This window comes from Dasypus novemcinctus, chromosome 7, assembly GCF_030445035.2.
Source record: "Dasypus novemcinctus isolate mDasNov1 chromosome 7, mDasNov1.1.hap2, whole genome shotgun sequence".
In the NCBI taxonomy this organism is placed as follows: Eukaryota; Metazoa; Chordata; class Mammalia; order Cingulata; family Dasypodidae; genus Dasypus; species Dasypus novemcinctus.
In genome coordinates this window covers 114,583,471-114,610,471 of record NC_080679.1, presented here as the reverse complement: position 1 = coordinate 114,610,471, position 27,001 = coordinate 114,583,471, and the positions used below count along the sequence as shown (strand labels likewise).

The 27,001-nt window shown below is 36.9% G+C and overlaps 1 protein-coding gene across 15 annotated transcripts in view; it reads left to right on the top strand.

Moving 5' to 3' along the window:
* Positions 1-27,001, top strand: part of R3HDM1 (R3H domain containing 1) — a 139,114-nt gene that overhangs the window by 93,963 nt on the left and 18,150 nt on the right. For all 15 annotated transcript variants that reach the window (XM_058301079.2, XM_058301071.2, XM_058301057.2 and 12 more), the window contains 2 exons: positions 24,257-24,360; positions 26,713-26,885. In XM_058301079.2, the coding sequence (XP_058157062.1) occupies positions 24,257-24,360; positions 26,713-26,885 (277 nt within the window). The remainder of the gene's footprint in view (positions 1-24,256; positions 24,361-26,712; positions 26,886-27,001) is intronic.

The following is a 27,001-nucleotide window of genomic DNA, read 5'->3' as shown; positions in this document are numbered from 1 at the left end:
ATATTCCCTATTATTTATATTTTGCATTAGTGTGGTCCATTTGACACAATTGATGAACCAGTATTAATATACTCAATATTAAACAGAGTCCATAGTTTACATTAGAGCTCACTCTTTTTGTTCTACAGTTCTATTGTTTTTTTGTTTGTTTTTTAAAGATTATTTGTTTCTTTCCCCACCTTGTCTTCGCTATGTGTTCTTCTGTGTCTGCTTATATTCTCATTAGGCGGCTCTGGGAACAGATCCTGGGACCTTCCAGAGTGGGAGAGAGGCAGTCATTCTCTGCGCCACCTCATCTCCCTGTTCTGTTATGTCTCTTTATTGTCTTTACTCTGTGTCTCTTGTTGCGTCGCCTTGCTGCGCCAGCTCTCTGTGGCAGGGGGCATCCTGCGCAGGATGGCACTCCCACGTGGGCCAGCTCACCACATGGGCCAGCTTGCCTTCACCAGGAGGCCCTGGGCGTCAAACCCTGGACCTCCTATGCGGTAAATGGAAACCCAATTGCTTGAGGCACATCTAATTCCCCTGTTTATTTTTATTTATTGTGGTAACATACATAGAACGTAAAATTTCCCATTTTAACCACTTTCAAGTGGTGTTAATTACATCACAATATTGTGCCACTGTCAACATCATCCATTACCAAATCTTTTTCTATCAGTCCAAACAGAAACTCTGAACCAATTAAGTACATTTTACCATTCCCACCCCCACCCTTGCCAATTTGTATTCTAATTTCTGGCTCTAATAATTTACATATTCTTATTATTTCATGTAAATGAGATCATAGAAATTTGTCCTACTGTGTCTGGCTTACTTCACCCAGTGTCATGTCTTCAGGACTCATCGTGTAGTGACATATAACAGAATTCAATTCCTTTTTAGCACTGAATATTCCTTTCTGTTTGCCTACCACATTTTGTTTGTATCCATTCATCTGTTGACGGACATTTGGGTTACTGATTCCACCTTTGGGCTATTGTGAATAGGTCTGCTATGAACATCAGTGTATAAATATCTGAGACCACCTTTCAGTTCTTCATGGAATATACCTAGAAGTGGGATTGCCAGGTCATGTGGTAATATTCTACTTAACTTTTTGAGGACTTGCCAGACTGTTATCCACAGTTTCTTCACCATTTTATATTCCTATCAAAAGTGCTCAAGGATTTCTGTTCCTCCACATCCTCAACAACATTTGTTATTTTCTTTTCTTTTCTTTTTTTTTAATAATAGCCACTCTAGTGGGTGAGAGGTGGTATCTCTTGTGGCTTTGATTTGCCTTTCAATAATGGCTAATGATGTTGAGCATCTTGGCATGTGTTTTTTTGGTCACATGTATATCTTCCTTGCAGAAACATCTATTCATGTCCTTTGCCAATGTTTAAATGGGTTGTCTGTCTTTATTTTTGGGTTGTAAGAGTTCTTTGTATTTTCTGGATATTAAATTCTTATCAGATATATGGTTTCCAAATATTTTTTCCCAGTCTGTAAGTTGTCTTTTCACTTTATTGATAATGTCCTTGATGCCCAAAGTTTTTTTAATTTTGCTGTTTGCATCTGCTTATTCTTGTTGCTTGTGCTTTTGGTATAAAGTCTAAGAATCCATTGCTAATACCAGCTCCTTCACTATGTTTTCTTCTAAGAGTTTTATATAAAAGTCTTAGGTCTTTGATCCATTTTGAGTAAATTTTGAATATGGCATGAGGTAGGGGTCCAAATTTATTTTTTGTACAGCTATTTCATTTTTGTTAACTCACCGAAAATGAGTGATAATAATAGTTTGGGGCTAAATGATGGTATTGTTTAATTAGGTACTTTTCAAGAATGGGTACTGGTAATATTTCATGCAAGAAGTTCTTTGTTTTATGCATAGGTACTTCCTCTGCCTCTTGGTGAGTTTCTTAAACATCGTATTTTCTATATTTAATTGCATAGTTAATTTGTAAGATGTGGTGGTTTTTAAGATTTTTAATTTATTTCTCTCCCTTCCACACCTCCTCCCCCCAAGTTGTCTGCTCTGTGTGTTCTTCTGTGACCACTTCTATCCTTAGCAGCACCGGGAATCTCTTTTCGTTACGCCATCTTGTTGTGTCAGCTGTCCATGTGTGCGGCGCCATCCTTGGGCAGGCTGCACTTTCTTTTGCGCTGGGTAGTTCTCCTTATGGGGCACATTCCTTGCACATAGGGCTCCCCTACGCAGAGGACACCCCTGTGTGGCACGGCACTCCTTGCACATATCAGCAGTGCATTTGGGCCAGCTCCACATGGGTCAAGGAGGCCCGGGGTTTGAACCGCGGACCTCCCATGTGATAGGCAGACACCCTATCCATTGGGCCAAGTCCACTTCCCGGGTTCTAGTTTTAAAATAATTGACCCATATAAAATACATTAAGAAAACATTAAATTTGGCCTGATTAACCCACCGCTCTTTCTGGAAAGCAGTTATTCATAGCATGATCACTATTTAGAGTTTGATACATATCTTTCTAGCACTTTTACTATTTTTAAGTAGATAAATGAAAAATTTATTGTTTGGGGAGAGAAAGTTAGTGTTTTGTTTTTGAGGTATAGAAAATAGGGTTGTTTTTATTTGTGTTGCTCTAAATTTTTCTGCACGTGTGGAATCTTACTATATGTTTTATTCTGCAACTTGCTTTTTTTAAATTAAACCTTGTACTTCGAAGTCTCAAAGGTCAGTGTAAGGAGTTAGTATTTTATTCTCTTAATAATAAGTAACTGTGGTATCTGAAGTATGAGTATGATATGATGTTTGCCTTTTTTTAAAAAATGTCCAATAGCAGTGCTTGAGAAGGATTTGAAGTGGATAGAAAACAAGCAGAAGGAATATTTGGTAATATTAAAGATGAGGATTAAAGAGAGTTTTGAGATATCTTGCTGGGATATATCCCATTAGCAACAATAAAGTGTAGGGATGGAGATAAAAATAATTATTGTTTACTTTAAAATACCTATTACATATAGGGTCAGCAAATTTTTCCTGTAAATGGCCAAATAGTAAATACATTAGACTTTACAGGTTAAGGTACAAAATTGTGGATATTATTTAGATGTTTATGTAAGAAGAGAAAATTCATTTCCACTAAATTTTATTTACAAAATTGAAAATATAATAATTAAGTACAATTTTTAAAATATAGGTATTCTAATGAGAAGAATGAGATTATTTTGGTGGGAATAACATTTTGCATATTTGGGGTTCAAAGTTAGTGTTTTGTGTCATCAGATTGATGGCAAATGTTCATCTGTAAAAGCCATTCTTAGTTTGTTGACCATACAAAAACAAGTATTGGGCCAAAAACAAGTATAGTTTGCCAGCCCCTATATTAGATGATTAATAGCCACAAAACACCAAGGGGAAATGGTCAGATATGAAACCTGTCAACATTGGAAAACCATCATCATAAAATGGAAACCAATGTACAAGGAGATTTCAGGCATTAAAAATTGGATGTAGTTATGGAGTGCGAAGACCATTAAGAGGGGGAAAAAAACTGGGTAAGCGAGGAGGAGGTTATTTGTACATTTCAAGATAGTATTTGTTAAAAAGCCATATTATAGGACTCCAAGAAGGAAATGACAAGTTCAAGGTAGGTTGTGGAGAAAGGATCAAACAGTATTTATTTTTAAAAGGTAGGGTTATTTTGAAAGATAGAAAGAAACTAAATTGTAAAAAGAAATTAAGATGATAATATACATTTTTTAAAAATAAGAAAATAAAGGAATAATTTTCCAAATCTTCCCAGCCTTCCTCTGACATATTCTTTAGTTTAGATATCCAACCTTTCTTTCAAAGTAAATTTTTAAGTTTTTCCAATTGGTTTTTTTAAATATTTATTATTTATTTCTCTCCCCTTCTCCCCCACCCAGTTGTCTGCCCTGTGTGTCCATTTGCTGTGTGTTCTTCTTTGTGCACTTGCATTCTTTGTCAGCAGCACCGGGTATCTTGTGTCTCTTTCTGTTGTGTCATGTTGCTTCATCAGCTCTCCATGTGTGCGGTGCCACTCCTGGGCAGGCTTTTTTTTTTTCGCGCGGGGTGGCTCTCCTTGAGGGGGTACACTCCTTGCGTGTGGGGCTTCTCTATGCGGGGGACACCCCTGCGTGGCACGGCACTCCTTGCGCGCATCAGCACTGCGCGTGGGCCAGCTCATCACACGGGTCAGGAGGCCCTGGGTTTGAACCCTGGACTCCTGTGTGGTAGGCGGACTCTCAACAGTTATACTCTTCACCGTCCAAGATTTTAAATGGCTACTCTCAAACTTGCCATTTTATTTAGATATTTCTTCAGGCCACAAATAACCTAGATAACAAGCAGTCCCCAGAGATAGGTCAACCCCATTTTAAGAAGCAGAAGAGATTTGGGTTAAAACTGCCCCTCTGGCATTTTCTGTTTATTTTATTTTTTGAATAATTCTTGGGTCTTAGAGTTGTGCAGTGTTCTATGTTTTATTTATGACAGTATGAAGCAGGTTGAGAAAAGAAACTTTGAAAACCACATCCTCTTTTTTCCAGTCAAGATGAAATAACAGGGATTTAGTTATCCCTTTACCTTAACTTAAAAATAAGAAAAAATGTATGAAACAGCCATTTTCAGACATTGGACATTAGGTAGCAAAGGACAGTGATCCCTGAAAGGAGGGAAACAAAGTGAGCTTTACAATTACTGTCTAGAGAGAGTTTCCTGACCTCACCTCAAGGAGTAGGAGCCCCAGCAGAGCCTGGAAGTCTCTCTTAAGTTAGCAGCAATGAAGCCAGGATAGCTAGAGTTTATAAGGGCAGAATACCAAAGAGGAGAGCTCCTGAGACAGCTGTGGAGAGCTATGGAGAGTTCCTCTTGAGTCTTAGTTGAGCACTGATGGCACGTGTGTGTACAAAACTACCCAAGGCAGTTTAAGGAAAACTCTCTCATAACGCTAGCTTAGTACAAGCTTAAGGAACAGATGCCTCAGAATTTAAATTTCAGCGATAACACATTAAAATTATCAAAATGTCCAGGTTTCAGCAAAAAATTGCAAACCATACAAAGAAATAGAAAGTGGTGGCCCAGGCAGAAGAGAAGATTGGAAACCATCAATGAGCAGGATCAGACATGGGACATTCCAGACAAAGACTTTCAGAAAGTTGTCCTAAGTATGCTAAAAGAACTAAAGAAAAGCACGGACCAACAACTAAAGGAAATCAGGAAAATCGTAGAGGAACACGAAGAGAATATCAGTAGAAAGATGGAGGTTATGAAGAAGAACCAATAGAGCTGAAGACCTTAGTATCAGAAATTTAAAATTTCCTAGAGGGACTCAACAGCAGATTAGAGCTGACAAAAGAATCAATGAACTTGGAAAAATAAGACCATTGAATTTGTCCAGGCAAAGCAACAGAAAGAGGAAAGAATGAAGAAACGGGAACAGAACCTGAGGAATCTGTGGGACACCATCCAGCATTCCTATATACATATTGTGGGATTCCCAGAAGCAGAAGAAAGAGACTAAGGCGCAGAGGGAACATTCAAGGAAATAATGGCTGAAAACTTCCCCACAGCCAAGATGCTCAATGAGCTCCAAACAAGATAAACCCAAATAGATCCACACTTGCACCATGTTATAATCAAATTGCCAAGTGCCAGAAATAGAGAATTTGTGAATTCACAAGAGAGAATCAGCATGTCACATGCAAAAGAGTCTCGATAAGAGTAAGTACTGATTTGTCATTGGAAACAATGTAAACAAGAAGGATGACAGGGCTGAAACCAAAAAATGCCAAGAGTTCTGTATCCCAACAAAATTATCTTTTAAAAATGAGGTAGGGATTAATACATTCACAGAAAAACAAAAGCTGAGGGCAATTCAGCACTAAGACCAGCCCTACAAAAGATGATAAAGAGAGTGCTGCAGGTTGAAAGGAAAGAACAATAGACAAGAGATTAAGGTGCTTAAAGAAATAAAGATCTCTTGTACAGGTAATTACTAGATTAAGTATAAATGCCAATGCTTTTTATTTTTTTCTTTAAACCTTCACTTGGCAATGCATAAAATGTAATGAGAAATCAGTGGTTTTGGACTCATAATATGCAATGTATTCATGTTATTTGTGACAAGAACTGTATATAGGTGGGAGGAGGAAGGGCTGTAGGAATATAGTTTGTGTATACTGAAGTTAATTTGGTATCAGAGCAAACCAGATTGTTACAGATTTAGGATGTTAAATTTAAGCCTCATGGTATCAGAAAGAAAACTCCAAGCTCTTAGAGAAATTAGATTACAGATTGCCAGGGGCAGTTATTGCATAGTGGGTGTGATATTTCTGTTTGGGGAGATGGGAAAGTTTTAGAGATGGAAAGTAATTGAAGATGGTGAATGTACCACAACATACAGAACGTGATTAATCCCACTGAATAGTGCTTGGGAGAGGTTGAAATTGGAAAGTTTATTTTATATATGGGTTTTCACCATATGAAAAAAAAAGCAACTAAACAAACAATGACAGGTAAAAAGGCAATATATGATCTTGTACAGGATCTAACAAGGGAGAAGAAAAGGCTCAAAAAAGATATTATTGGGACATATGGAAAAGGTGGAATATAGACTTAAGTTTTTTATCAGTGTTAAATTTAGGGGCCTTGGTCTTAGAAAATGTACATGGCAGTATTTAAGTGTCCAAGGAACATGATACAACCTACATTCAAGTGTTAAGAAAATGGGTTGATAAATAAGATTCACAGATAGATGGATAGATGGATTGAAAGAATGATATACAGAAAGCTAAAATTACAACAGCAAATGTGTCAAAATGTCAAAAATTGTTGGATTTGAGTATCTGTTGGGTAAAGGGGTATGTTGGAGTTTTCTGTATAGGGTTTGTAATTTTTTTCTTTTTCTTTTGGTAGGGCTCTGGTAGCTGTGTTTTTTGCTTCTGGGTTTTTGGGTTTTTTTTAGCATTTTTTAAAATTTCACTCATACATAAACAATAAGTGTATAGTAATAGTTGTGAACTTACAAAACAAACATATATAACATCATTGCAGGACTTTCATAACTCACCCTACCGCTGATACCTGACATTGTTGTTAAGCATTTTTAACTAGTGATTAAAGAACATTGTCAAAATATTACTATTAACCCATGTATTTTTCCCCCAACCGGCCCTATTATTGTTATTAACTTTTTATCATTTATATATGAACATACATAAACAATGTGTATAGCGAAAGTTCTGAATTTACAAAGCAAACATGCGTAACATCGTACATGGGTCCCATACATCAACCCTCCACCAACACCTTGCATTGTCATGAGATTTTTGTTACAATTTATGAAAGAATTTTGTCAAAATCTTAATACTAATTATAGTCCTTGTCTTACATTTGGTATATTTTCCCCCAACCCACCCTATTATAATTTTTTAAATATATTTTTCTGACAGAGGTTGTAAACTTATAAAACAATCATGCACATGTGCAAAATTCCCAAACAGCCCCCTTCTATCATCACACCACACTGTGGTGGAACATTTGTTACAGATAAAATAATATCATCTGATTGTTACCACATGCATAGTATACATTTGGCACACATTTTCCGTGCTACCTCATTATCAAGATAGTATATCTTTGGCATAGATGCAAGAATATTATATTATTACTGCTAACCACAGTCATAGGTCACTCCAGTTGTATTTTTCCCATGCTTCTGCACATTCTCACCACCCTGCAGTAGTGATGTGCATTTGCTCTACTCACAGAGGACACTCTTACATCTGTGCCATCAGCCACAATTCTCATCCGCCTCTTGGTTTACTGTACTGTTCAGTTCCTAGATTATTCTCTAGCATTCTGTCAGTTGGCATTTACATACCTAGACTACTATTTTCGGCCACATCCCCATTAATAAACTAGCTGTCCTCACTATTTGTTACCATCCACTCTATACATCTCCATACAGTATAGCTAATTAAAACTTATACATAAACATCAATAATCCATCTCAGTCCTCTTATCTCCTTTAAGAATCTACCACCTACCACCAGGTCTTGAAGATATGTTCCTACAATTTCTTCTAGAAGCTTTATGGTTCTTGCTTTTATTTTTAGGTTTTTGATCCATTTTGACTTAATTTTTGGATACGGTGTGAGATAGGGATCCTCTTTCCTTCTTTTGGCTATGGAAATCCATCTCCTTCAGCACCACTTGTTGAATGGACTATTCTGCCCAAGCTGTGTGGGTTTGACAAGCTAGTCAAAAATCACTTGACCACACATGTGCCGGTCTGTCTCTGAACCATCAGTTCGGTTCCATTGGGGTCTCTTTAGGCCAGTACCAAGCTGTTTTTACCTTTGTACCTACGTAACTTGACTTAAAGTCTGTAGATGAGGATTTGCTTTTCCTTTTTAAGATGTTCCTGGCTCTTCAGGATCTCTTCCCCTTCCAAATAAATTTGATAAGCATGTTTTCTTTTTTTTTTTTCTTTAATGCTGGTGGAATTTTTTGGGGGATTGCATTGAATCTGTATATCAGTTTGAGTATAATTGACATCTTAATAATATTTAGTCTTCCAGTCTTTGGAATGTTCTTCCTGTTATTTAGACCTTTTTTGATTTCTTGTAGCATTGAGTTGCAGTTTTCTGAATAAAAGTGCTTTACATTGTTTGTTTATTCCTATTTGAGTTTTATCTGTAAATTTTATTTTCACCACTCTTTTGACACTTTCAGTTACTTTTATTGATACAATCTTCATTTCTAGACTCTTCCAAGCCTCCCTCTCCTGTCTTTTCTTTTCAGGCTCTATCACACTCTTTAGTGTTCCCTGAAGATCTGATATCTCAGTTTCTGTTTATCTGTGAATATTCTAATCTCAGCCTCATTTTTGAAAGACAGTCTTGCCAGATATAAGATTCTGGGCTAGAAGTTTTTCTCTTGGAGTATCTTAAATATATCATACCACTGTCTTCTTGCCTCCATGGTTTCTGGTGAGAAATTAGAACTTGATCTTATTGGGTATCCCTTATATGTTATGCATTGCTTTTCTCTTGCTGTTCTCAGAATTCTCTCTTTGTCTTTGGCATTTGACATTCTGTTTATTATGTGTCTCTGTGTTGGTCTATTCTGATTTTTTCAGATGGAAGTACATTGTGCTTCATGGACATGGATATCTGTGTCCTTCAATAGGGTCGAGAAATTTTCTACCATTATTTCTTCAATTATTCCTTCTGCCCATTTTCTCTTCTCTTCTCCTTCTGGGACACCCATGCACTTACATTTGCATATCCTTTGCTGTTATTTAGTTCCCTGAGACCTTGTTCAATTTTTTTCCATTCTTCATCTGTTCTTACGTGTGTTCACTTTGAGAAGTGATTTCTTCAAGCTCACCAATCTTTATTCTGCTTCCTCAAATCTGCTATACATGATACAAATTTTTTTTATTTCATTTATTGTGCCTTCATAAGATCTGCTGTTTTTCTCTGTATGCTTTCAAATTCTTCTTTGTGCTCATCCAGTGTCTTCTTAATATCCTTAATCTCTTTAGCCATCTCATCAAGTTTATTAAGGAAATTTGTTTGAACATGTATGATTCGTTGTCTCAACTCCTTTATGTCATCTGGAAGCTTATCTTGTTCCTTTAACTGGGCCATATCTTCCTGTTTCTTTGTGTGGATTGTAAATTTTTGTTAGTGTCTTGGCATCCGGCTTAATAGAATATTTATTCTGGATGTAGCTTTTCTTTTTAGTTTAGGACTTCCTAGCCTTTCTTCTCCCTTGCTGGTTGCTCCCTTGCTGGCAGTGGGAGCCAAAGATATAGTTGGTGCTATAAGCTGTGGAGGCTCAAGCTACCTTCATTGCCCCTGGGACCAATGAAGCTTCTCCCAACATTCTCCTTTTCCGGGGGTAAAGATAATAAAGTCACAGCTGTGTGGAATAATCCAAGTAATGCAGGCCTAGACTGTGGTTGCTCAGAGAGACTGATGAAGCTTCATGCCCCTTTCTTCCCTGTCTGGGATGGGGATGGATCTGCAGGTGTGGGCAGCAATCTATGCAGTGCAGGTCCAAGATGACCACCATTGCCCCAGTAGGCTTCCAATTATTCAGTCTGTGCCATCCAAATGTACTTGCAGTTACCTGGATAGGCTGGTGCAGGGCCTGCCAGCCTCCTCTCTGCCAGAGGTGGGGCTGAAGCCTAGGCTAGAGCTGTGGGCTATTCTGATTGAAAGAAACCAGTTCTTAACCATCACTGTGATTTTTGGTCAGCCCGGCTTCCCCTCATGCCTGGGGCGGAGTCAAAATGGCAACCACCGGCCTCTTCCCGACTTGGACAGATTCACACCCTAGCTGTTTCTACAGTTATACTCTAGCCAGCCGAGTCTACTAATCAGTAGCCAAAATCAGTGGCCAACAGTCTCCTCCTCCCTGTTTTTGAGATTTGGAGCTTCCAATTCCAGCCACAGAATAGCTCCTAGGACAGCTTGCGCTGCCAAAGTAGAATATTCACCAGCCTCCACACCTTAGCCGATAATTTCCTAGAAAGGATCACATAGGTCCCCACAGCTTCCTCCCTGCCAGAGGTGGGGTTGGGGCTTAGGCTAGAGCTGCAATCTGATCTGGATGGAAAGAAGCCAGTCACTACCATCACTGAGATTTTTAGTCCACCCTGCTTCCCCTCCTGCCTGGCACAAAGTTAAGATGGCGGCTACCAGCCTGTTTCTAACTGCAGTTTGACACGTTCAAACTTTAGCTGTTCTCAGGATTGTACTATAGCCTGCTGAATTTACTCATCAGTAGCTGAATTTGGTGCCCAACCATCTCTTCCTCCCCCATTTTTAGGAAGCGGAGCTTTCAGTTCCAGCCATGAAATAGCTCCCAAGATGACTTGTGCCTCCAGTGGAGGATGGGCCCCACCTCTGTGCATAGAACACTCTACTTAGGAATCTTCTCTATTTAGGAAGGCAGTCTCCTCCTTCCATTCCTTCAAGGATGTTGTAGGATGCTCTTCTGGTCTCTTGGAGTCCCCAAACAGGTGCTTCAGCTAGCTCCAGAGAGCTCTGGGTGTTTACTAACTGCCCTGTAGCAGGAACTGACTTTAGGAGTCCCTTACTCCACCCCCATGTTGCTCGTTGTCCTTGGTTTGTATTATTTTTGTAATTTTTTTTGTAAGTTTGAAAGTATTTCAAAATAAGTTTAAGGAAAGTACCCAAAAAGGGGGAAGGTACACTCAGTAAGAGCTGGCAGATCAGTTGTTGAATCTCATACATACAGGGACAGGAATAGTTTGTGTTTCTAACATCCAGTTTCAAAACCTCATGATATATGGGTCATAGAATAGAGAGCTTGTAAGAATATTGTCTCAGTAGTAGGGGAAAATTAGCTGTAGACAAAGAATTGGTCTGGTACTGAGAAAAAAGCTTAAAAGCAATACTCAAAATAATTAAATTGTTTCTAGGTATTTTAGCTGTGATCTAGAACACTCAAAAATAGTATTTAAAAATATGAGTATATGCAATTCCCAACAACGTTAAATTCATAATGCCTTGCAGCCAATCAAAAATGACCAAGTATGCAAAGAAACAGGAGACTAAAATCCAAATGAGAATTTTTAAAAAACAATCAAGACAGGGAAAGCAGGTGTGGCTCAAGCAGTTGGGTGCCTGCCTACCACATGGGAGATCCTAGGTTTAGTTTCCAGTGTCTCCTAAAGAAAATGAGTAAGACAGTGAACTGATGTAGTGAGATGATGCAACAAAGAGATTCAACAAGGAAACAAAATAAGAGACAGAACAAGTGGGGAGCAGAGGTGGCTCAAGCGATTGGATACCTCCCTCCCACATGGGAGGTCCCTGTTTTGGTCCCCAGTGCCTCCTAAAAAAAAAAAAAATGAGCATACAACAAATGGACACAGAGAGGAGACATCACAAACAATGAGGAAGGCAGAGAAATAAATAAAATCTTTTTAAAAATTCAAACGATGTTTATAAAAAAAATCAAGACAGACTGCTAGAGATAGAAAAGGACTGAAGAAAAGCAGAGTATCATTGCTCTTTAAGGGAGCTAATTACATGTGTAATTTGACTCCACAAAAGAGGAAAAGAACAAAAAATATTTGAATAAGTAATAGCTGAAAGTGTTTGAAATTTAATAACAGTTATAAACCCAAAGATCCAAAAAGTTCAACAAAACCCAAGCAAAGAAACATGAAAACTGCTTAAAATTCTATAAAGAAAAAAAATCTTAAAAACCAGCAAACAAAAACACGTTGTATAGAGGAACAAAGAAGCCTAGCAGACTTCTTGGTAGAAACAATGCAAACCAGAAGGCATTTAAAGTGGTGAAAAAAAAGATTTTTTAATTCAACACCAAAAAGAAAATTTTAAATTAAAAAAAGAATTTCTACACCAGTAAAAATATTTTTCAGAAACAGAAATGAAAGACTTATTCAAACATGCAAAAACTGAAGAGATTAATCGCCAACAGACCTGTGCTACAAGAAATGTTAAGTCTTTCAAACAGAAGGAAAATGATGCCGTGGACTCTGGCTTTATATAAAGGAATAAAAAAGAAAAGGGAAGCAACAAACTTACTTGAAAACCACATGTCTGATAAAGGACTGCCTAGAGCAAATATAAAGAATTCTCAAACCTCAATAATAAAAAGAAAATTACTGTGGAAAAGTGGCAGTCTTATAAAAAGTTAAGTATGCACCTACCGTATGACCCAACTATTGCCCTTCTAGATATTTAACCAAGAGATCTGAAAGCATATGTCCACATATCTTGTACACAAATGCTGATAGCAGCTTTATTTTAATAGTAAAAACTGGAACCAACCCTTCTGTCCAGTCATAGGTGAATAAAGAAAAAGTGGATTTACTTAGCAAGAAAAAGAATGAACTATTGACACACAGAACATGGATGAATCTCCTAATTATGCTGGGTGAAAAGTGCCAGATCCCCCTCCAAAAAAAAAAAAGACTACATACCATGTGATTCCATTTATATAAACACAAAAATGCAAACTAATTTCTGGTAATAGAAAGCAAATCAGTGGTTGCCTGCAGACAAGTGGAAAGTAGGGAAGAAGGAAGGGAGTAATTACCAAGGGCACAAGGCAACCTATGTTAATAAAACTGCACCTTTATGAGCAAACCATATATACTTAAAATCATCAAAATGTTCCTATCCAGAGTATCAAGATTACCTTCAAATTAAGAAGGGGTAAAACAGATGACATGATAGAAATATGGGTAAGAGACTTAAATTACACCCCACAAAAGAGGATATCTAGATGATTAAAAGACATATATAAATATATTCAGTACCATTTTAAACCAGGGAAATGAAAATTAAAACTACAAGGTACCACTGTACCCTCAACAGAATGACTAAAATTTACACATGTGCACCAGAGGCACATTCATGAATGTTTATTGCAGCAGTGATTAGCCTAATGTTGGTCTCTCTATTCAAGATACTGTCATACACCAGTGAAATTCAATAAACTACCAATACATGGTTGAGTTTCAGAAATAGGATATTAAATGAAAGAAACAAATGATAAGATAATTCTTTTAGACCAGAAACAGGCAAAATTTAACTGTATTATTTGGGATCCATACAAAGATTGTAAAACTATAAAAGGGAGAAAAAAATATTTGCTTATGACAGAAGTGTGGTGGTAGGGGGCTGTGACCAATTAGAGGCACATGGTTGGGAAAGGGAGAGAATTCTAAGATATTAGCAATGTTCCGTTTCTTAACCTGAATGGAAATTATGCATTTGTTCATTTTTTAATTTTATAAATGATAGATTTTTATGCCCTCTTGTATGTATGTATATCAAAAGCAAAAATAAAATCATTTTAAGGGAGACTTAAGTATGGAGAAAAACATCAGGAGAAAAAAACTGAAAGAATGGGAGGAAAGGAATTGGTAACAATGAGTAGAGACAACTTTTGAGAATTGTTTCCATAAAGGGGAGCATTGAGATGAGGTGGCATGTGGATGGGGAAATGAGGTCAAGAGAGAACATGCTTTTTTAGTTAAAGAACTGTATGCATGTTGATGGGAAAGACTCAGTAGAAAGAGATTTGCCACCACAGAGACTGGGAGCTTTGTAAGGTCCCACAAGGGGGTGAAATCCAACACACAAATGAAAGGGGATTAGCCTCAGATAAAAGTGCAGAGGATAAACGTATAGTAAATGGAGGAAGAGCAGAGCATAAGGGTGCAGCCATGGGTAGGTGGATAGATGCAGTGAGGAGTTTATGAAAATTCTCTTCTGATTGCTTCCATTTTCTTTCTGAATTAGGTAGGATTCATGATATAAAGTGTATTATCAAAGAGTAGATGAATGTTTTAAAGTTTTTTGATATAAAGTTCTAAAACAGTTACATTAAGACAAAAGAAATAGAACAAGACATGGGAAATGTGATAAATGACTAATAAAAGCTTATTATGTAAAGTGTTTTTTATCACTTCTATATATTCCAGAATAATGCCATCAGTAAGACTCAACAAATAAATCTTTCATACTCCCTTGGGGAAAACTGGTAGTAAGTAATCACATGGGGAAATGTTCAGTCTCACTAGCAATCCAAGAAATGAAAATTAAGGCAACTTTAAACTACAAAGGAGGATGAAACAGAAGTACTATGCATATGTAGAGACATTTACACATTGTTGGTAGGCATATCAAGCCCATCTTACTATAAATCTGTTTGACAACAAACCACAAAGTTGCAATAAATTTTCATTCAGTAATTCTCCCTCTAAAAGTTTACCACAAAGATAATCCACCCCCAAAATTAAAACTGCTGCATAACAGATTACAGCAGTGCTATTATTAATAGAAGATTTGAAACATTCCAGCAAAAAAGATCCATGGAAGCTAGTGTAGCTCAGTGGTTTAATGCCTGCTTCCCACATATGAGTTCCCGGGTTCAATCCCCAGCCCCAGTACCTCCAAAAAAAGAAAATACAAAGTAAAAATGGAGATAACTTTTTAATACTTTAAATTTTCCATTTACTTTTTCTACTAGGCAGGTAAATTTCATTTAAACTATAGTGAAAGTTGCCTAGTTGACAAACTGTGACTTAGATATTGGGGTCAGTGAGTTTCAGAGTGTTTGGTCTTTATTAGCTGCTCCAGTAGCTTTATTTCAGAACACTAAATATATGATACTAGAGCTACAACAGTACCTGTAGTAGATGATATTAATTACTTACAGCATTTTCAAGTAACATGTCTATTATCTGTTAAATTCAGGAAATTTTCTTAACTTCCATTGGCAACAAGACATCAGATGGTTAAAAAAATCACATACCCAAATCACTTTAGCATGCCTTGCCAACTGTTCTTAAATTTTCAGAGGCATCATATTTAGTAACTACTAAAAGTATAGCAGATAAGGTGCTTGCTTTTATCATTGCTTCAGAAGAAAAAATTGTTTCCTATTCTCCCATCTAAATAATAATAATAATTTTAAATAGCAGCCATGGAATATGTACAAAATCATAGGAAAAGAAACATGATAGCTTTTCCAATACTATTAATTTTGCTAAGTCATCAACTTTTTGGTAGGTAGCTTCATATAATAGAACTTGTTTGTGAATACTTTGTGTATGTGGACCATTTTTGTTCATTCTGCTATTTTCTTTTTTTTTTTCAACCGCTTTATTTAGATAATTGTTTATATACTATACAATTCACCCATTTAAAGTGTACAATTCAGTGGTTTTTAGCATATTCACAAACGTGCAGCCATCACCACAGTCAATTTTAGAATATTTTTATCACCTCAAAAAGAAATTCCATACCCTTTAGCTATCACTCCTTTATGCTATTGCTCCCTGCCTCACCCTTAGCTACTTACTTAGTTTCCATAGATGTGCCTATTCTGAAAATTTCATAAAAAATGTAATCTGTAATATGTGGTCTTTTATGTCTAGTGTCTCACTTGCATAATGTTTTTAGGGATCCATGTTGTGCTTGTATCAGTACTTCATTCCTTTTTAGGGCCAAATAGTCCATGGTATGGCTATATCATATTTTGTGTACCTTTTCATCCATTAGTGGACATTTAGGTTGTGTCTATCTTTTGACTTTTAAGAATAATGGTGCTATGAACATTCATGTATAAGTTTTTGTGTGGACATAGTTTTTCATTTCTCTAGGGTATACACCTAGGAATGGAATTTCTGGGTCATATGGTTGCTCTGTGTTTAATCATTTGATAAACTGACAGATTGTTCTCCATTTTACATTGCCACCACAGTTGACTAAGTGTTCCCGTTTCTTCACATCCTCACCAAAACTTGTTATATTTTTTTATTCTGGCCAACCTAGTTGGTATGAAATGATATCTAATTGTGGATTTTCCCTTATGACTAATGATTTAAGCAACTTTTAATGTTTATTGGGCGTATCTTCTTATTAGTTCTAATAGTTTCCTAGTAGGCTCCTTAGGATTTTCTTAATACAAGATCATGTCATCAGCAATGAGAGATAGTTTTACTTCTTCCTCCCAGTCTGGATGTCTTTTATATCTTTTTCTTACCTAATTGCTATGGCTGGAACCTCCAATATAGTGTTGAAGAAGTGGCAAGAGTAGACATTCTTATCCTGTTCCTGATTTTATAGGAAAGCACTCAGTCTTTCAGTTAAGTATGATGTTGGTGGTGACTTTTTTAAGGATAATGTTTATCATATTGAGGAAGTTTCCTTCAAATCCTGGTTTTTATCATAAAAGGGTGTTGGCTTTTGTCAAATGCTTTTACTGCATCTATTAATATCATGTGATATTTGTTTTTATTTCAGTTCCTTGTGTGTTGATTATAGTAAAATCTTAAACTCCCTAGTATTAGGACTCCATTTTAATATCCCTGAGTCTACATACAACTGAACAGATATCAACAGGGTTTACAGCCTGAAATTATTTAAAAAGTTAACATTGTCAGCATACAAGACATAATGATTTGGCTTGTTGTATTACAGTTTCTTTTTTCGGATTAGAAGAAGGTGCAACAAGGGGGAGGTGACTTCCACCAGCTCTGAAATTTTACCCAATCCTGATTCCTCGATCCTCATGAAATTTGGACCATGGAGGGACCCAAGAACTCTGTACTATCTTTCTGGCCCATAGTGACCAGTTAGAAAAGTGATGAGAGCAGAGGATTCATTGAGCCCAAAACCAGTAGTATCAGAAGTTACAAGAATTTTCTTGTCACAAATACTGTGACAAGATACTGTATAATACTGTGCTAGTATTATACTTACTGTAATAATGAATCTGATAGTAGCCCATCTGCTTGAGTGCTTGAGTCACATCCACTTCCTAAACTCTCTTGATCTTTTCAATGAACCACATCTAAGAAAGTATAATGAAAGCATGGAAAGTAAACTTTTTAATGCAAATTTTTTTAAACAAATCAATTTTATTGATGCATATTAATAAAGCATCCAATTCATCTAAGTTTTTTATGCAAATTTGACCGTTTTGTCATATGTCATAAATATAGCATTCTCCGTCTTGATGTCTTCAGTAGTTTCAGAACTATTAGGAATTTTTACATCTTTCTATCAAGTGTATGATCATTAAAGAAATAATGAACCATATTAGCCTTTTTCAGGAATTTGAATCTGTTTTTCCAAGAAAATTGTGGCAAGTGACCATTCATTTACAGTGGAGGATGATTATCGTTTTATTATGGTTAACGATAATTGCTAAAATCTGGTTGGTAAAGAGTGGAAGTTTGAGTAAAAAAAAATGGGAAATGTTACTATTTGGGCATTCTTTCTTTTGAAATTATGCTTAAAAGTTGGATGAAGCTGTTAGAATAATGGGATGCATGTTCTTCAGCTGTCACACAAGAAGGTAAGCATTGTCCTCAGTGTCTATGACAATTTTATGATCCCTCTAGGCTTAAGAAATAGCTCAATTATAGCCAAAAATAGCAGCTTGAGGTCAACTGTAGTAAACTAAAATTATTGTTTCACAAGTGTTTTCTGCCACTTAGATGAACTACGAAGTGATATACCAACAGTCCACTAATGCAGATGCTTGACAGAATCTGGCTCATCCTCATGGGCCAATCAAAATATGGCCCTTTCAAAATCAGCCATTTTCCCAGGAGCAGTGGTTAAATCTTTTTGATTGATTGTGTTTGTTAATACCTGCCCTTACAGTTTCTCAAGCAAAAGACATCTTTCCCATGAATTTTGTAGTATAGACCATTGGGTCTCATGCAAGTACTTATTTAAGTTCTTGGAGAGTTAAAGTCATTTTTAAGGAAAATATTAGCCCTACCTCAAGGTACTTCTGCATCCTACCTATTTATTAAATGGAAAATAATCCTCCCTTTGGGCTAGATTACTGGTCCAGCCTCAAAGTTTAGTAAAATGTCAACTATCTCATATATTGTACCAAAGGACTGGATTCCTGTATTATTAGACAATTACAAGTTTTAAATGCATCATGTTTCCCTTAACATCCTGGTAGACTTGTATAATCCTCTGTGTTCACCACTTTGTATTAGCTGCCAGGAAAGACAAAGCTAAATTAAGTGTTCCCTGAGAGCGACAATCTTATCCCAGGTGTTTCTGCTTCTGTAGTTTTTCTTTGTTTAAATATTTTTTTTTTCATATTCAGTTTTTTAAATATTTCATATTTGGGTATTGGTGAGCTATAAATACAAGTATTTGGGGCCGGCAGACTTGGCCCAGTGATTAAGGCGTCCGTCTACCACATGGGAGGTCCACGGTTCAAACCCTGGGCCTCCTTGACCCGTGTGGACCTGGCCCATGTGCAGTGCTGATGCGCACAAGGAGTGCCCTGCCATGCAGGGGTGTCCCCCGCGCAAGGAGTGCGCCCCATAAGGAGAGCTGCCCAGCACAAAAGAAAGTGGAGCCTGCCCAGGAATGGTGCCACACACACACAGAGATGACGCAACAAAAAGAAACACAGATTCCCATGCTGCTGACAACAACAGAAGCAGACAAAGAAGACACAGCAAATAGACACAGAGAACAGAAAACCAGGGTGGGGGCGGGCAAGGGGAGAGAAATAAATAAATATATCTTTTTTAAATTAAATAAATAAAAAAATACGAGTATTTAACCCAGACAAATTGGGTGTTAGCACTTCAGGTATTACACAATGTTTTACTTGATTAGTTTAGTCAAATTTAGTCAAGTTTTGAGTAGTTGGGAATTTATTTACTTTTTCCTAAGCTTATGCCCTTATCACAAAAATATATAGGGTGGAAATTACCTCCACTTGGAGAAAATTTGAGGCAGAAGACTAATTTTTTTTCCCAGAAACAGAAAGCCTGACTGAGAGTCTGACCCTTAAATGAAATTGAAGGTTTATATTGCTCAATATCCATGTAACCATCTCCAGATGACCGTGCTGTAACATCTGCTGAAGATTTCTGAAGCAGATTCAGATTGTTCGTTGAAATTAAATCCATGATACAGCTTTTAAAAGTTAAACTTCTTTGACTGTTTTCGTAGGGTATTTTTAGTGTTTACTTTTTATAATTTCAAAATGTGTGCCTCTTTGGAAACTCTAAAAAAAAAAGTAAATGAGCAAGAATCAGCCATGTTCCCACTACTGTAAGTTGACCACTGTTGGCAAGTTAATATTTTTCTCTTGGTCTTTTTCCTTTTCTTACATAGTTTTAACATAGTTGAGTTTCTGTTACTTTTTTTTTTTTTTTTTTTCATTTGGCATAGTAAGTATTTTGTCACTGAAACATTTCTTTGTAAATATAATTTTTTCTGATTGTATTCCATTTTATGAATATATAGTGATTTAGCCTATTGCAAAACATTTAAGTCAAACATTTTTTTACTTTATTGAACCATCTTGTGAGCAGCTTTAATTTCTTCTCTGATACAGGGTCCTTAAGGGGAATTAATAGATAAAAGATTTTTAAGGTCCTCAGTACATATTGACAAAATCTTTCTCATTTTATAATCCCAGTTGGTACTGACTCTTTTTCATGTTTGCACATTTCATAAATGGTGTCATATCTCATTTTAATTTGGATCTGTGATTATTAAAAACAAAGTTTTTGCATTTGACTCTTTGTATTGTGAGTTGTTTAGCTAAGTCTTTTATCTTAGAGCTCCTTAATCAAAGTTGGAAGATGATAATTTATTGTTTTAAAAACTGCTTTCATAAATATTGTTATTTTTGAATCTCACAGTAGCCTTTTAAGTTTGCCAAGAAAGGTGTTAATGCTCGTTTATTAGTGAGAGAGCTGAAGTTTAAATAATATGTTCAAAGTCACACATCAAACACAAAGTGGAGTTTGTACTCAAACAGTCCTGCCTTCTGATACCCAAATCCCTGGTACTTTTTTAGGCCAAGTAAAACCATTAAAATAGATAATAATGTAACATAACTTGAATTTGCAAAAATATCTAGTGACTGGCTTAATACCAAGCATTAATTACCATTCATATCATGGTGTATCATATAGATTATCATTAATCAAAATGGTATCTGCTGTACCTTAAAAGGCCAATTTTAAGCACTCCTGGTGGGTTTTATGACATAAAAAAAATTCTTTACATTTTGATAGACTTCTGATTTAAAAAACATATAATGTATTTGTCATTTTTCCCATCATGACTTTGATTTTCCAAAAGACAAGAATGAAGAAATAAGTATCATAAAACATTTTAGAAAACAGATGAACATTATAGAAACACAGAAGAAACTTCATTGGATATCTTACGGTGCCATTCATCAATCTCCAGTGATCTATAGAGAGGCATTTCTTAGAAATTTTTTTTTTAAGATTTATTTCTTTATTTCCCCTTCCCCCCTCCCACCCTGGTTGTCTGTTCTCTGTGTCTATTTGCTGCATCTTCTTTGTCCACTTCTGTTGTCGTCAGTGGCATGGGAATCTGTGTTTCTTTTTGTTGCATCATCTTGTTATGTCAGCTCTCCCTGTGTGCGGCACCATTCCTGGGCAGGCTGCACTTTCTTTCGCGCTGGACGTCTCTCCTTATGGGGAGCACTCCTTCCACGAGGGGCTCCCCTATGCGGGGGACACCCCTGTGTGGCAGGGCACTCCTTGTGCGCATCAGCACTGCGCAGGGGCCAGGTCCACACGGGTCAAGGAGACCTGGGGTTTGAACTGCGGACCTCCCATGTGGTAGACGGACGCCCTAACCACTGGGCCAAGTCCACCGCCCATTTCTTAGAAATTTAACTGACTTTAGCATATAATAGGAAGAGGCAAAAAAAAAAAAAGAGGCAACTCCTAAAAATTTTGGCAAAACAATTGGCCTAAGTGACCAGACTAATTTTCGTTGCTGTGGCCCTTAATACCTTTGAAAGTTGATGTTATTAATTAGTTATTAACTAGTTACTAATGTGAATTAATTTACACATTCATGGTTTTAATTCAGAACTTTTCAGGGAGTTTGGGAACAAAGGGTTCATGTGATTAATATTTTATTTTCCTGTTCAGGGTAGAATATGAACTTCTTCAAGGGTTAGACTTGGCTTGTTACTTTAAAAAGTCCCCTTCTTTCTATTTAGTACAAAGTTTTTTCTTTCTGCTTAATTTATATATTTGTATTTTAAAGTGAGAGTGGTATTTAAAGGCTGACTCATGCGTTTCTATTTTCTGTGTTCTCATTCTTCCTTTAAGGGAGGCAAATTAGATGATAATTGAAAATATGAATGTTTAAGTGATTTTAGAGGGTGGCTCATTGCCCAGTCTGTGCCCCTTGAAGTGTCTGTCTTTCTCTTGAGGGAGAATAGTAGAGGTCTGGCACACAGTTTTATAATTCTAAATCTTGATTTTTATTTATATACTTAAAGGATAATCTAATGCTAGAAAACTAATTTATACTAAATAAAACTAAAGCCCTACTAGAGAGGTAAATTAGGAGTAACAATTTGTTAGAGATAATATTGGGATGTACCTCTCACCTTAGTATAATATAGGAAAGATATTGTCATCGGGATATGACCAGAATATTCTCACTCCTCTTCACGGTGCTTTCTCAAAGCTGTGCCTCAGAACATGAATTAGCCATTGGACTGTGCTTAAAGAACCATATCTGGGTGTGCACTGCATGTCCCCAGGGCAGCACATTTACAAACTGTCTCTTAAGCTGCATCATTTCCATAAGTAGCAAACACTCATTTAATGCATTTCAATCATAGTTAAAATCATTTTCAAAAAGCACTGTTTATACATTTTGTCATATATAGTCCAAAATACTCCATGACATTCTCTCTTTGCCCCTGTCTTTTCCCCCTTTTATGAAACTGCACCAAGTTACTGATTCCTAAAAAAACAAAATTTTACTAATTCCTTTTTTTTTGAAGTACTGAGGCCAGGGATTGAACCCGGGACCTCGTGTGTGGGAAACCAATGCTCAAACACTAAGCCACATCAGCTCTCCTGAGTTAGTTCCTTTGTTTGCTTGTTGTTTTTTTGTTTTGTTTTTAGGAGGCACCAGAAACCCAGCCTGGGGTCTCCCATCTGGGAAGGTGTTCAACCTCTTGAGCCACATCTACTCCCTTTCTAATTCTTATTAATTGGGCAATTTCCAGCCTGAATTAGAACTAGTTTCTTTAACTTTTTTTTGTTATGGGTATTTTTTAATGTCCATAAAAGTATGTAAGTAGACAGAACCCCCATGTACTCATCGCTTAGCTTCGGTGTTTACCACCTAATAACTACTTGGTTTTCATTTAAACCTCTACCCTATCCCATTTTATTTATTTGTTTGTTTATTTAAAGACTTATTTTTTTTATTTAGTTCTCTCCCCCTGTCTTCCCCCACCCCTGTTGACTGCTCTCTTGTATCCATTCACTGTGTGTTCTTTTGTGTCTGCTTGCATTCTCTGCGGCACCAGGAATCTGTGTGTCTTTTTTGTTGGGTCAGCTCTCCGTGTGTGCAGCGCCACTCCTTGGTGGGCTGCGCTTTTGTTTCATGCAGGGCAGCTCTCCTTGCAAGGCACACTCCTTGTGCATGGGGCTCCCCTACACAGGGGGACACCCCTGAGTGGCATGGCACTCCTTGCATGTAGCAGCACTGCACGTGGCCCAGCTCACCACATGGGCCAGGATGCCCTGGGTATCAAACCCTGGACCTCCTATATGGCAGGCAGACACTCTATCAGTTGAGCCACGTCCGCTTCCCACATTTTATTTTGAAATAAATCCCAGATGATATATTATTTTGTTCATAATCCCACAAAACCACAGTACCATTTCATATCTAAAGAAAATTTAACAATAATTCCTTAATTTCATTAAATATCCTGTTATCCTATTTCCAGCTATTCTGTAAATATTTCTTATGTTTATACATTCTTGTTTTATAGTTTCCCATAGTCTGGATTTTACTGATTGTATCAACAGGGTATCTTTTAACATCTCCCTCTATATTCTCTGTAATCTGAAAGTTGAATCTAAAGTAGTATTTTTAGTAGTTATAGGAAGTGGAAGTGCAAAAAGTTGTCCAAGCTAGATTAAGAATAATACTGCTTTTCCTAAGGAATGCTTTTTAAAATGTTGAAAAAAAGCTAATTGGCAATTAATAGGGTTTTATATATTAATTAGTTGATAATTCTTAGAATTTAAAGTATCACTCTGCTTTTAAACTGTTACTCTGGAGGAATTTGCTAAGCAGAAAATTTTAGAGACATGAGAAATCCCTTTTATTTTGAGTCTCAACGACTGTTTAAAAAATACAGTAATAATTTAATGGTTTACACTAACAGCCATTTATTTTTGCCGCTATTTATGTTAGAATTTGTCAGAATCTTGGTCTGTTATTTTCTTTATTTTTATGTCGTACATTCTTTATGAAATGAAATATTTTCTGGGTCTCATTGTCAAACTTCATATTTTCTAAACTATAGCTCAGAGAGATCCAAAAAATTTCTCTTTTTTGTGAAGTTTTAGTCCGCTAATTTTATTCTTTTTCAAATAATTATTTGAGCAATACAAAACCCAAATGTAGAATAGATTGCTGAATTATAAGAATGATGGAATTAGGAGTTGTTTTTTCCTTGTTTTTAAAAAAAAGTTATTTTCATAAATATACAGTGGTTTTATGTAGTAATTATTTCTAATTCAGAGAAAGTTAGGTTTGACTTTTACTGCTAACTTATTTGAAATTTTATTTAAATAAATTTTTTAGACTGTTCGTTCAAAGAATCTTTACAGTCATCATCATCTCATTGTGCTGTGTTTTTGTGTTTGTTTGATTTTATTCCCCATAGCTCATCAGTAGGTTTCTTGCAACATCCAGGATCAGAACAAGTACAGTTTCCTCGAACTACTTCACCATGCAATTCCCAACAGCTTCAAAGCCACCATTGTGCAGGTATGAATCAATAACTGAAAAAATTAAAAAGGGAATGGTTTATCCATTCAAAAAATAAGTTCCTTGGGCATTTCTAGAAAAAGATTCTAAACTTGTTATGTGCCAAGACATACCCAGGATATAAGGGTGCTGTAGTAATTTAAGGTTTCCATGTTCAGTGCACTTCTTTGGCTTAGGCTACTAATACCACGCTGCTACCCTGGTTTTCCTCCTTCAGGCTCTGCTTCCTGTCCTGCCTCCACAGTATTGATATTCTCTAGGATCCTGTCCTAAACAAGCCTTTCACTATTCTTCAGGCTCTTTTTAGGTGATCCAGCCACTCCAAGTCTTCACAATGCTTTTTGCCCAAACCTCCTAAGTCTTATATCTGCTGAGAAAAACTGTATACTTGACTGCCTACTGGGCATTCCTATCCCACTTGTCAGAGGCACAGCAGAATCGGGATTTCACCCCCACTTTGTCTTCCTCTTGAATTCCTTCCTTACTTCCACCAAGGGACCATGGCAGAAATTCCAAAGTTATAATTAACTCCCTTCTGTACTCCTTCACATTCATGAAGTTAGCAGTTCCTCAAATCTGATACTTTCTTTCTCCATTGTTGCTACTTTTAGTCAATTCTATTCATGTCTTGTTTGCAGTGGTCTCTTTTTTTTTTATTTTAATTTCTCTCCCCTTCCTACCCACCCCCCCACCCCCCCCCCACCCCCGGCCCCAGTTATCTGCTCTGTGTCCGCTTGTATTCTTATTAGCAGCACTGGGAATTTATGTCTCTTTTTGTTGCATCGTCTTACTGCATCAGCTCTTCGTGTGTGTGCAGCGCCACTCCTGGGCAGGCTGCACTTTTTTCATGCTAGGCAGCTCTCTTTACAGGGCTCACACTTCAGGCGTGGGGCTCCCCTACGCGGGGAATACCCCTGCGTGGCACGGCACTCCTTGAGTGCATCAGTACTGCACGTGGGGCAGCTCATCACATCGGTCAGGAGGCCCTGGGTTTGAACCTTGCACCTCCCATGGGGTAGGTGGACGCCCTGTCCATTGGGCCAAATCTGCTTCCTGTGCAGTAGTCTCTTAAGTGATTTATTTGTCTCATGTTCAAATCACCAACTTTCCTCCTCCCAAACACATACACACACTGTCTTTCTCTTTCAAAAATTATCATCCTGAAAAATATCTCATCATGTCATTGCGCTGAATAAAAACTTAGATGAATTCCTCACCTAAGCTCCCTAGTGAGCAAGCCTCCTGTTTATACTTATATGCTCAAGTCAGACATAACTTTGTTTCCAGAATACTCTATGCTTTTTTATACCAAAAATGCCTTTGTACCTCTTATTACCTCCACCTGAAATGCCCATCCATCATCCTTCTGTTTGTCAGAATCCTTTTCATCCTTAAAATTCGGCTCAAAAATCACCTCTTCAAGCCCAGTCTTAAAGACAGTGTTTGTTGCTTCCATAATGCTTTATACAAAGCTTTATTATCACACCATATTTTATTGTAATGAATTGTCAGCAATAGACTTAAGCTCCTGAAAAACAGATAATTAATAAATGATTATCAAATAAATGACTAATGGTGGCTGCACACATGGCTGTTGTGGCCAAGGAGAACTTACAGATGTCCCTAAGCCCGTCCATGCTTTGCCTAGCAAGTGAGGTTGATTCCATCTCTAGAGCTAGAAAACACCATTATGGTTGCTACAGTGCAAACTGTGTTCCTGAAGACCAGACATGGGATCTGGCCTCACAGAGGTGAAGTTAGGGGCAGATGAAGTGCATGCCTGATGCCAGTACTGCTGTGCTACTAGTATGCAAGACAAGTAAATATTGTAAAATAGATAAAATCCAGAGTTATGGGATATTTCAGTATACTAAAACTATGCTTTCTTTTCCATGTCCCAAACTTTTTCCTCTTCATGAAACTGGTTCACTAATTTACTCTATAAATAATAAAAAGATGACTTTTTATTGCGTGTCAGTATTTCTAGAGGATTATTACTTTTTTCCAGTTTTTCTTTGTGTATTCAGAATAATGCCTGTTTTAAAATTAGTTCATTTTTTAAAAAAACACTTTTCAGATTATAAGTACTAGCTCCTGCAGGAGCTAATTGGTCTTTCCTCAGTAACTCTAAGCCTCTTATTTTTAGAATGAATGAGATATTTAGGTCTGCGGGGTCACTTTTTAAAGCACACATTGCTTATAGCATAAAACATTAGAGCTTAAATCTGGCTTACATATCTAATAGTAATATTTTGTTTAGAAATGTAAAGTTCTTGCCATTATCCTACTGTTAAAAGATACCAACTAATTGCTAAAATACACTGATGGTCGTGGCCTCGTTCTGTTTTTCAGCTGTGCCGCCTCCGCCACCTGGTGGAGGAATGGTGATGATGCAGCTCAATGTACCAAACAATCCGCAATCTCGTGCCCATTCACCTCCCCATTGGAAACAAAACAAATATTACTGTGATCACCAGAGAGGACAGAAGTGTGTGGAATTTGGGAGTGTTGACAATATCATTCAGGTATAATGCTTCCTTCGCTTGTTATTATTTTAAACCTTGACAACATTTTAGTCCATAATTAAGTTTGACCTATAAGGCTTAACACTGATATCAAAATCTTCTTAAGCATATTAATA